General features: G+C 33.6%; 1 protein-coding gene across 3 annotated transcripts; it reads right to left on the bottom strand.

Moving 5' to 3' along the window:
• Positions 1-227: 227 nt before the first annotated feature.
• Positions 228-10,680, bottom strand: LOC131940551 (glutathione hydrolase 1 proenzyme). 3 transcript variants are annotated; one of them, XM_059299227.1, is made up of 12 exons: positions 10,101-10,680; positions 6,196-6,402; positions 5,892-6,017; positions 5,674-5,774; positions 5,371-5,560; positions 5,112-5,266; positions 4,836-4,985; positions 4,549-4,685; positions 4,231-4,418; positions 3,494-3,737; positions 3,218-3,331; positions 228-2,963 (listed from the first exon to the last, which is right to left on the bottom strand). In XM_059299227.1, exons 2-12 carry the CDS (start codon positions 6,318-6,320, stop codon positions 2,820-2,822), a joined length of 1,674 nt encoding a protein of 557 aa, XP_059155210.1. In that variant the 5' UTR covers positions 6,321-6,402; positions 10,101-10,680; the 3' UTR covers positions 228-2,819. The 3 variants fall into 3 exon arrangements, with proteins under 3 accessions (XP_059155210.1, XP_059155211.1, XP_059155209.1); XM_059299228.1 differs by lacking the exon at positions 10,101-10,680 and adding an exon at positions 8,817-8,893; XM_059299226.1 differs by lacking the exon at positions 10,101-10,680 and adding an exon at positions 7,245-7,613.
• Positions 10,681-12,923: the final 2,243 nt, after the last annotated feature.

The following is a 12,923-nucleotide window of genomic DNA, read 5'->3' as shown; positions in this document are numbered from 1 at the left end:
AACAAAAACATTGATGTTTATAAAGTTGCAATATTAAATGGAAAATCAGATTAGATAAATTGTTTTCCATTGATGTCCACACCCACACCACGTGATGTAAATGCTAAACCCATCGGACAACATAGTTTTCACACTTGACAATGAACAGTGCTAATCCTACCTGGGCTTCCCAAATGACCAACACAAATAATGTAACAAAATTTTTATAAAAAAACAAACAAACAAAGGTACTTTAAAATTCAGTTTAATACAAGCACATTAAAAGTAGTACTCATATCTAAATGTACATTAAAAATTGAAGGTTTGTACAAGAAATGAAATGCATCTCAGATGCTCACAACTGATTTCCAGATCAACACGTAGGAAATATCTTCGTGACACATCACCAATTTATGACTTGTCACGACTGATTTTCAGACCAACACGTAGGAAATATCTTTGCGACACATCACCAAATTATGACTTTTTGGAGGATTAAAGTGACTCTAACTACCTAGTCATAAGAGATTGCAGTAAATGAGTTGTTTCATTGAGATAAACATTAGCTACTGGTCTAGTTAGGTTACTCATTAAAAATAACTGGCAAACTTTATTTTAAAATGACATACTTCAGATGGTGCAGGAATTGTAAACAAAACTATTTATATAAAAAAAAAATACATTAAAAGCATAACCTCAAAATTGATCAAATGTGTTGGTAAGAAATTGGTTTTAAATTTAGAATGTTTAAAATATAGTTAAAGTGGAAGAAAAACTGTCCCATGAACCCAGTAAAGATGAGTTCATCTCATGCTCGACTGTGCAACCATTCACTAATATCAAATATTGCACTTTGGATTCATCACTGGACAAGCAACCTTTGAACCTTGAACATAAATAGAAAACCATAACTTTGGTACCTCAAGTTTGTATAGTACTGAAGAAGGTCATCTTTAGCTTTCCTGAGAAGGGGCATTTAACGCTAAAATTCAAGTGTCAAATGTCTATGCATGTAAAAGACAGGTCATGGTATAAATGTACATATTTACACAATAAATAAAAAAAAATAGCAAAGATAATACTTCAGATCATAGACACTAGTAACACAAGATGTCACCATTATTAAGCTGACCATTTCTTCCATTTTAAAATGCACATTTTAACTCATCATTAATGTTGTTGCAAACAGCAATTTTTAAAGTGGGAATCCTCAATTTTAATTAGTAAATACATCAGCATATTTCTCCATAAGCTGATAAAGTAGACTAAGTGTATGTTAGCAACAACTGTTTAATTTGTGTTAAAAAAGGGCAATAAATAATTTGAGCAAGTTCCATGTCTAAAGAATGTCTGGGGCCACCTGGATGTTATCACATGTAACATACTAGGCTTACAACTATATTTTATATTTATTAAATTAAAATGTATTCAACCAGTGTCACAAGCTTGGCGATAAGCAAGAAACAAAACAGTCTATGGAGTGTTAGTAATCTGCTAGGAAACAATTCAACTAAGGGTAAAACAACCATGGAATGCTATAGAAAATTGTGCCTTTAGAAATCTTAATCGACAGAAGGAAAATACTTTCATCCTTAACTTTTTTTTTTAAAATACAGAAAAGAATATGATTTGCAATATGACCACCTCTAGACCATAACTGGTTTAAGTTATGAAATTTGTAAACATAGGCCAGTCACAAGACAAAAACTTTCCATTAAAAAGCATGCACAATGTATTTTGCCTACAGATAATGTAAAGATTCATTAAAAAGAAATAATGTAATTGATAACCTACAGTATTTTCAGTTTTATCAAGGTGGAGTTTTCACGTTCTAGGGAAATTATATTGTTGAAAACTTATTTGTTTTAAATTTCACAGTTCAAAACCTTCGTTGAAGAAATAGGATTTCTTTAAAAAAAGTTAAGTTACATCTCTGGAAAAATTCTGGCACATTACCTAAAGTTAACCACGTAAAATAGGAATGGCCAATGATTGGTTCTGCTCAGTGTGAAAGGGTACATTTAAAAGAAAAAACCCTTCTAGTCAAAGGCAAATAACTGCATGTGCTTGAAAGAAACCTTAGAACATGGGATGTACACACAAGTTGAGAGTAAAAGACTTAACTGATGTTAATTACATTACAATTCCCAATACAATTCTTTCAAGATTCACTCATTACATTTTTCTGATTTTAATATGCACATTTAATTATTTTTTTTACAAAGTTTGAGCAATTGTATCAGTTAAACCTAATTAGCAATTAATGAAATATGGGAAGATTTTAATTTTGCTGATTTGGTCAATATCTAAGAGATTCAGTTTATCCTTAACTTATTTCATGCCTGAATCAGCGCCACTTTTACTTGTGGTTATTCCCAGCATTAATCAAAAACTTGTATGTTCCAAGCAACACTAAGATAAGGTGACTAGGAATTAATTGAAGTACTTTGCATTGTATAAAAAAATTGTTAATCAACATTAATTTAAGCCTAGTGTTGTATTTAATACAAAAAATAACATTAAAAAAATGGTAACATTGACAACAAGGGTGATATGTACATAACAAAACAGCAGGCTAGTTTATGTAAGTGTAATGTTAGGGAGTGACAGCCTATTGATAGTATCTAATTCTTTCACTGATGTTGCACTAAAATGACCAATGATTTTTCAAGTTTAAAAAAAACAAAAAAAAAAAAAACAAGTTTAAACACTAAGCAATTATTGTTAGCAATATATAGAATAGAATATATTTATTTAAAAAAATCTAACGTTTGCCAATCACGAACGTGGACATTTCATTTACACAAACTAGTCTTAATAAATTAATCTAAATGACACTGCTAGAATCCACTAGGCTCTCCTCCTTTGCGAAAGTCAGCAGTACCCACAATACCATTCTCCAAAACATCAGCTGCCTGGACCACAGAATATCCAACCATATTTTTTGTCACATGACCTTTAGCTCTAAGCCCATTTAGTATTGTCTGGAGGGAAAACAAATAGGTAAACAAACATAACTAAACTTAGATGTTCTGTAATAATGGGCTTGTGTCATAAACCTGTTTAAAGAATAATATTTTTGACACCTTTTGAAATTATTATAATAATAATAACCCATGCCAAAACTGTAAAATAATAGTTAAAATTGTACAAATATACAGCCTATACTCTATTTGAATTTTATTTCAGACTATATTACAATCTTCAAAAGTTACAAATTGAGTGACTAGACAGTTACCTCTGGATAATCTTTCTCCACAACCAATTCTGGAGGCATAAGTTGATGGTGCAGTCTCGGTCTGTCTATTGAAGCAGGTAATGACATGCCAAACCAGAGGACGTCCATTATATTCTGTGTGAGGAAATCAAACAAATTGGTTTACAAAAGTATTCAAAAAGTATAATTCTTCCACCTTATTTTACAAAATATACTAGCAGGAGTGAGGAGAAAAAAAACGAACAAATGACACACCCCTTTATGCACAATCCTTTTTGACAAACTAACTGGACTCACCAATGCTGTGGAAGTAGTGATTTTGCTGCCGCCTGCTGCCCCTGTAACCAATCTAACTTTCTTGGCTTTTTCATCCCAAACTATGGCCGGACACATTGATGACATTGGTCTCTTACCAGGACGGATAAAATTAGCCTCTGATGCTGGAAGCCCAAAATAATTGGCAGTGTTTGGTGTAGAAAAGTCATCCATTTCATTGTTAAAAATTATACCTGTTCTATTTCCTCTCACTCTGCTACCAAAGCTGAGAAAAAAAATTTATGGTAAATATATCAATATCCAAAACATGGGTCTTTTAAGGCAATATATTAGAGGATAATAAGTCTAAAATAAGAAACTCTTGGTAAGTTATTTTTCAAAATTGTGTTGTTATCTACATAAAATGGGATAGTTGGGCCCAGCTTAGGATGTAAAACTGCTAGTCATGATAAATTCACAGATTCATGCCCAAAGATATGCCTGAGTTCATCCAGCTCTGATGGATATTAGTTTCAAATTGGGGAAAGTAAAGAAAGCTGGGCATAGAAATGACCATATTATAACTTCATAAATCGAAGGACAAAATCAGACTTGACTTTCTATCCCAAAAGATGTAACTGTTCATAATAATATCCAGTTTTTCACTGAAAAAAATCATTCCATAGTTGAAATTATCATCTGAGCAGGATACAAAAAAAAACCAAACAGCTGGCATCAGCAGTGACACTTATTTAAGAAGGTAATTTTAAAATTCTTACTAAGTGTTAATAGTGCTTGTGACTGAAACAGCATTTCCCTCAGCATCTACCACAGATATATGGGCTGTTCCTTCATCATTGTTGTTATAGAAGGACGGCTTATAATAATTGGTTTCATGAGTTTCTTTATCATCTATAAGCTGCCTAATGGCCTCACCATAAGCCAATGAAGTCATGTTTTCAACATCCTACAAGAAAAATCAAATAATTTATTAAATTAAAATGTTTTTAAAGCAACTTTTCAAAACATAAGTCATGCAATCGATATTTTACTAAATAAGAATGCCAAAAACATTTAATAAAACAAACAATATATACCTTTTTCACATCAACAAAATTTGAATCACCAAGTTCTGTGCGTTTTCCATAAGCAAATTTCATAGCCTCAATGATCCTATGGTGAGTGAGTATTGATTCTTCATCAGTTGAAATACTTTCAGGGCTAAATTTATATCCTGAAATGTAGAGAAACAAAAAATATAATAGCAGCTCTTCTAAGAGAAAAATATATAGCAAAGTCTTAACATAAACATTCCAAAACTTCAATGTCCTCATCCTTTTAAGAAGTAGGTAACTACTTTTGGCTTAGTGAAAGAAACACCCACCACTAAGTATACTGAGAATATAACTGAGGACAGGTCCACTTCCAGGTGGAGGGACAGAATACACACATATATCTCCAGGCAAATGCATCTCAGTTGGTTTGTCCCATTTCAATGAGTAGCTTTCCAGATCTTTCAGCTCTATAATTCCACCTGTTAAAATGGTTTAACTACTATTTTAAGCAGTAGATGGAGCAACCACATGTTTCTACATTCTTCAAATGTCCTAAGCCCCTTATGTAAAATTGACTTGGTGCTGAAACCAAAACAAATTTTTACCTGCATCTTTAATATCAGCTACAATATCACTGGCTAAACTGCCATTGTAGAAAGACAGTGGGTTGTCAGCAATGGCTTGGAATGTTTTGGCAAGTTTTGGTAATTTTATCAGACTTCCAATAGGTTTTACATTTCTATTGTGGTCAAAGTATGGTCTGAAAATAAAGGTAAGGTTGAATTCAACATTCCACAAACAAAACAAATCAATACTCAATTACACATGAAAGTTATATAATTAAAAACGTGAATATCTACTTACAAAAATTTGTTCTTATCTTCATCTGACTGGAGTCTACTAAGTGCATGATGTAGAGCTCTAGTTAATGGTACACCATCTTGGCAAAGTTTAACAGTTGGCATAACAACATCTTTCCATGCCACTTTACCAAACTTTTTATGCACCTCATATAAACCTTTGACTTCCCCAGGCACCGCTATGGCCATGCCACCTGGAAATAAAATTGTATTTCCCTAATGCATAGCACACATGTCAATGATATAAACAATCAAGAGCTGTGATTCAATCAATAGTTTATCATCTGCATTTGAAATTTTGTATTACCATACATAGACTTTGTTCTATCCTCTGGTGGCAGGTACATATCTGTGGTAGCTGCAGCGGGTGCAGTCTCCCGACTATCCACAGAGTGCCAACCATGCTCCCTAAAAAGCAAAGTTTTTAAAGACTAAATGTCTTAACCTATACTTTTTAAACTTGTATTTACCTTTTTTAAAAATACATAATGTTGAGGTACAGATGAAGACAACAAGGAAACTTACTTGTGGTATATAACAAAAAATGAACCGCCTCCAATGCCAGCACTGTGAGCACTTAAAACGCCAGTGGCCAATAATGCTGCTACTGTAGCATCTATAGCATTTCCTCTTTTCCTACCTAATATATCACTAAAGAAGAAAAAGTACATTTTTTAAAAACTCTAGCAATCTGCAAGGCATAAGATATTCCAGAGAAAAAAAGAATTATCTTTAATTTTTCCCTTCTTTATTTTTAATTTTAACAATAAAAAAATAGTATGATATTAAAAATTCTCAATAATCATAAAGATTTCTAAGCAATACCTACTTGCCAATGTCTGAGCTGACTTTCGAATCAGCTACGACTGCAGCGTACTTGTAAGTTTGGGTCGAAGACTTATAGACTGGAGTTTTTGTTGCACTGTTATTTTCACTGTCTTTCCTTAGGCCCATGGCAAGCCCAGCTGCAAGGCCAACCCCGACGATTAAAGCACCGACGAGGAAGGCAGTACAAATCAAGCAGGTCCTGCGGTGGCTGCAATTAAATGTTCGTATATGTGTATATATATATATATATATATATATATATATATATAAAAATTATGATAGTTTATGATTTAGATGAAAAAATACCAGAAATAATGATAGTTGTATGTGTGTGTGAAAAAACAAAAACAAGGAACTCAGTATATAGATACTGTGGTTCTTTATAAAGGGGTTAAATATATTGTTTTATATTCCAGCAAAGAAACACTACCAATGTTTTAAGAGTAAAGATTAACAAAAAATAAAATTTTAGTGGTAAATCGTCCACTGCAAAAAAATAAAAATAAAAAAATTCTACCTCTTTATCTGCATATACTGCTATTAATATTAGAGGCCAGGATAGCAATATTACACAATACATAGCTAAGTAATGGTTCTAACAAACAGAATAATAACCGAACATTACAAACAAAATATATAAAGCAAATGTAAATACAATTATTCTGATTAATGTAAAAATACAGCTACATTTAGTTAGGGCAATACGCACTGTTACGCAGCTATTGGTGGTGATTAAAAAAATCATCTAATTAACACAGAAGATTATTATAATATAAAAAGAATATCAATAAAAATTTTCAAATTACAAATTTAATGTTTTATCTCAGGATGGCTATTTAATGACAATAATGTTTCTGGTTTCTGTTGCTGGCTTCATACTTAATGATTTAATTACTAAAATTTCTCAGCTGACTCGCATAGGTCACGCATGTGTGTAAATATATATAAAAGTTAGGTTTAACAATAAAATTACAATCATTTAAGCAATAATCTAATTAAAAAAATTTGATTTATTAAAAATTAATTTCTTGAATTACAAAAACCGTTTACCATTTCTGCAGCAAAATATTAGCCAATGTTTTCCAAATATATCTCAGTACTGTCATTAGTAGTCCTTTATTATGTAATACCATTATTTTGTGATAGTCTTTTAACTTTTAGATTATTAGATCTACATTTAGAATCTATGTAGATATAGATCTAGAATCTAGCTCCCTTGTAGCCTGCCATGACATCAGTTGAGCTTTGCATGTAGCTGATGTAAAATGTAAAGTAATGTGAACTGATGATTATCTTAAAATCCCAACTAGATCTAGATCTATAGTATTATATTATTAGATTTATTATACTCTTTCACTGGTTATACACAATACACATGATTTTTAATATTTCATTTAATGGATTTTATACATTTATTTATTATTAGACCTATATGCCTAAATAATTCTATTTTAAATCTTTTAAAGTAATTAGTTTTAGGGTAATCTATCGTTTTGGGTACGTAAAATCGCCCGCGGCTATTTATGTACGAAAACGTTACCTCATTGTCAAGCCTTTAATAGAAGTATATTCTATTAATATTGTCATACTTTTGTGTCAAATATTATAGATAAATGAATAATAAACCTAAATCAATGGCTAAATATATCGATATAGGCCAGAAATTAACTTTAAACAGCAGTGTCTGAGAGCAAGATTTGCTATATAAACAGCAGCCATTTGTAAAATAGAGTGGCTTCCCCCTGAATCTGGCGCTAAAAGCTTATAAAAATAAAACTTAGACAAGATGGCTGCTACAGTAAATGAGCATGGTTGCATCTGTTGGAAACATCGCTAGTCTTCATTTATTACTGAAAAGTTTTAATTCAATTGTTTAAAAACAGGTACATAAATGAATCAAGGAAACATTTTTGAATTTTTTAAAACATAAATCCTCCTCAAAATGTGAAATAATTATTAAAATTTAAAGAGTCACCTGTTTTTCACATTACAAATCGCGGGCGATTTTACGTACCCAAAACGATAGATTACCAGTTTTAGGCCTATTAAATCTAGATTAGATGGTCTAGCAGCAAGAGAATTTAGTTCTAGTCTAGATCTTGATAATTGAGATCTAAATCTAGGCCCAAACAATTCATAATTTAGCAACGGCTGCAAAGGGAGGCTGCAAAGTGGATATGTACCGCCGCTTATCCTATTTCTAGACTAGCCACACATTCGCATAAAAGAAAGCCTATCCATATGTGTATGACTATGTGTTTTGTCTAGATCTAGATCTACTACTCTAGGGCCTATATACTAGATCTATATAGAGTTATAGAGTCTAGATCTAAAATCTAGTTGTTCTAGACCTATAGATCTATACCGAGAGCTAGATCTAGATCTAGTCTGCTAGCTAAACTAGGACTTAGTCTAGCTAGCCTTACAAAAAATGCGCGACACGTGCCGCGGCGGTTTTTTTTTTCAACTTGCTCAGTTGCATGAAAGAATTCATGCAAATAATTTAATTACAAACTCTTAATTAAGACAAAATACATCTAGATCTAGATTGTAATACAGATCCAAATATTTGAAAAGTAAATAAATAATTGTTACAAATATTTGTCTAGTATAGGTACTGACTTGTGACTTTTTAAATAAAAAAATTAGATCAACTAGGTAGGCATACTCTTCACTACACGCTACACACAATAGGCCTAACGTAAAATGTATTTTATTGTGACAAGACTGTTTAATATGCCATGTGTACTTAAAAGATGTATAAACAAATCATCCGTTTGTTTTTATATGTAGAGCTTTAGCTAACCTGTGATCAAATGTTTAAGTGAGTAAAAAAACAATTATGTTAAAATGTATGAGTATGGTGACTATTTTGCAACAGCAGCAGATAAGCAGACAGCTAAGGACCGCTTCGGCCAAACATAAATTGTATTTGGCTTTAATTTCGGATGATGTCATCGTTAGCGAATGATACGAAACCAAATTCTGAATACATTTTCGCCTGCGACTCGTAAACAAACTTTTGTTAACATAAAAAACTAGGATCAGACTGCAAGAGTTATATAATATATATATAATAGATTTTCTTTTTTCTTCTTCAGGAGGCCAAATGGAGTTTTCTTAGTATTGATAATGAAATCAAAATTACAAGGACTGCTAGATTTACACCTGACTAACCAGCATTATTGGCATTATCATTATTAGCCATGGTTAAATTAAATAAAACAAGATTAGACTCAATGTAGACTATTATTATAATATTAGGCCTAATGCGTACTAAATTACAGAGTGTCTAGTAGATTCACATTGAATCTCATTGATGTATTACTAGAGCTAGAGTATACATATACTATGGGAGGGGGGGGGGGGGGTTGGGCCTATCAATATTGACAACATAGAAAATAAATAGGCTGAGTCCCATAGAATTCTATACTACATACACAGATAGCACACACACAAAAAAACACGCTGTAAACGACTATATTTGAGATCATTTCCTATGTGGTTGGATTATTTAGAGCTTTGGGAAAGTATTTTTGATTAGACTGTACCCCACTGTTAAGGCCCTATACTAGATCTACTACTAGATCTGGGCCTAATATTCTTATTTTAGTAGGCCTAAGCAAATTTAATTTGTTCAAAAATTTTGGTAGGCTTTGCCTTATAATTCTTATATATTATAATATTAAATAGGCCTAGGCCTAAAAACTTTTGAAGGGCCTAGGCCTAATTTTATATAAAGGCTTTATTCAATGTTGCCTATAATTTAGGCCTAATGATGATAGATTTTTTTAGAGTATGGCAAGGTTTAATGTTTTAAGTAAGTTTATAGTTATGCACGCAATAATGGCTTAATGGGTAAACCTATCCCCACCAAACAAAAAAATAGCTCTAGAATCAACTCACGGCTTACGCTTCCCAACTCGTCACTTGAATTCAAGTTGTGTGTTAGGGCCCTGGGTTACAATCTGCGCACGTCCACCACTGTCTCACGTTTTAATAACGATCTCCTTGTATTATAATATCATGTCGTTTGAATAAAACTCCAATGTAAGAAATATCCGCCCGGACACTTGGTTTGCCTAGGCCTAACCTGGCCGCGAAGAGCACACAGTTTATATCGAAAACAAACTGACCAAACGTCAGAGAGAGGAGCTCTACACACCACCCACACTGTGTAAATTTACAGCGGCGATGATGAAACGCCGGTGTGCTCCTGCTAACCCCGAACACGCGCTGCTGTGGGGTTCGTCCGTGTGTTATATTGATTCTGAAAAGACCACTGTAAACACATACATCACATAAATCCTCAAATCCGGCAAAAGAGAATTCCACAATTGAATAAGAGAATGGATTTTATTGCAGGGGAATGGAGACAGGTTCAAACTGAAATCAGAGGAAACTCGTTTTTATCGATTACTTCCCTTCGCCTCTTAAAGAGAGACACGGAGCGTAGAGAGAGTCGGCCAAAACCGGGACAGACTGGATTTCTCGCATTATTGCGCGTATATGCCCACACGCGCCGAACACTCATGCTTCATGCAGCCGCGAGATGGCATCTCGTGAGGCGCTACTACTCTCGTCTATCTAACTTTATATTTATGTCCTACAAACAATGCGGTCAAATTCATTTTACTTTAAGTTATCGCACTTTTTTGTGTGTATTATTTTCTTTCAACTGAAAGAAAAAAAAAAACCACTTCGTGTTATTTAAAAACAAATATATCAGCTGCAAAAAATGTAAATAAAGACCTTATAAAATAGGCCTCATAGGAGTTGATACCCCAAGAATTTCCGAACTAATTCTGCCATTGAAACGTTTTCTCTTGGTCACGTGTTATTTTCCCCCGTATTATTTTGACCTACATCTAGATAGTTGGCACAGGGAAAATTCTATTTTTTTTACAGGGCCAATCCTCCCTTTTCAGCACTATGTATTGTAACCTTGCACCGACATGTCGCGAACTAGAACAATGCACGCATCAACGTTCATTGGAAGACGAATTAAGCGCTACGAGTAGGACAACTCATTGAAGTGCCCGTATAGATTAGATAGGGGACTTGGTTTTACTAAAACAGCAATAGGCAAAAGCTGCGTACGTGAAAGAAGCGGGGAAAAAATATTGGGAGCCCACTCGACCACAGGCTCGGCAGACGCTAACCCAAGGCCTTCTGACCAGCGTGGCCCGCCCCTCTGACACACGGGTCGTTTCTCATTGGTGTATCACTCAGGCCTCTACGATCCTGCTGGCTTCTTCTTTTCTTTCTTTTTTTTTTTTTTAATTTAGCTAGATTTTAAAATTATACTAATACTTATTTAAAGTAGTAGTAGTAGTATGGTACCGGTATATATAATTCTCATACTGATCAAAACTTATAACAAACATTGATTCAAAATAGATTTAATACAGTTGGCCTTTACAGTGGCGTCACTAGGTCGAGTGTCACCCCTCCTTCCAACAATCTAGCATTTTAAATTTCGCTGGATAAAACAATAATTTTTCAGTTATTTTTTTCGAGATGGTGTCACCCTGTGCGGACCGCATCATACGCCATGTGAAGTTACTACTTGTAGGTGTATGCCTCCACAAAAGCTATCCGTATATAAATGCTGGTACGCTTCTTGGTTAACATTCAAGTCTAGCTTTTGATTGCCTTTGAATAGGCATGTGTGTTTTGTTTTAAATAGGCCAAAACTAGACGTCTGTATTCTTATTTATATTTAACCACGGAAGATGATGTGGACGCTTTATGTTGACCACCATGTCTGAACTTACAAGGGTCTAAAATATGTCTTTATTATTTAGTGCCCATAGCCTAATTAAATCATATTACGATGTTCATTTCCTCATTTTACAATCAAGGCTCACGTAATTTGATTGGTGATCTCTGGGCTAAAAAAAACCCATCTTGTTATGCTCTGAAGACTAGGCCGCTCTAGGCGGGCGTGGGACAAAAACTGCCAGATAAAATTACAGGGAACACAGCATTCAAAGTTTTTAGAAAGTTATTACTTTTATATTACTAAATGTGACTGTTTTTTTTTCTTTTAAAGATGTGCCCTATAGCATGAGTGTATCGACCAGACCTAGCCTTTTTTTTTGTTCATTTAAAATTATTATATCCTTCTGGTCGCCGGAAGATGTCAAATACTTAGAGAGACGGTTGCATAAAAAAAAGTTATGTAGGCCCCTTGATATTCGCATGACTGGAGCTGTGACCTTTGAAAAGTAGACCTAAATTATTCACGCTCGGTGTAAAGCTGAGCGAGATAGCACTTTTATCACATTTAAACACTAAATCAGTAGGTTTATTGTTAGCTTGAACATATTAGAGTTTATAGGTATATCGACGATATACCTATATACCTGATTCGACGAAACGAGACTTTTACAATTTCTGATTGCACTTTTATCACATTTAAACACTAAATCAGTAGGTTTATTGTTAGCTTGAACATATTAGAGTTTATAGGTATATCGACGATATACCTATATACCTGATTCGACGAAACGAGACTTTTACAATTTCTGATTGGTGAAACGGGACGGTAAACCATTTCTACTGTAACTTCAGATCGTTAAGGTAGGCCTACAGTAGTCGAGTTATCGTTCGTCGTTAGAGGCTGGAATTTGATTAGTTAGCGACCAAAGTTGACTTGCCACATTGGCCTAGGTTGAAAAACATAAGTGTATCGAAAGATCTCCTGCTACTTACGTACGTGGTGTT

This window comes from Physella acuta, unplaced genomic scaffold (genome assembly GCF_028476545.2).
Source record: "Physella acuta isolate Inbredline_101_S28 unplaced genomic scaffold, ASM2847654v3 ptg000322l, whole genome shotgun sequence".
Classification (NCBI taxonomy): domain Eukaryota; kingdom Metazoa; phylum Mollusca; class Gastropoda; family Physidae; genus Physella; species Physella acuta.
The sequence above is the reverse complement of the archived record's forward strand: the minus strand, read 5'-3'. Positions and strand labels throughout refer to the sequence as shown.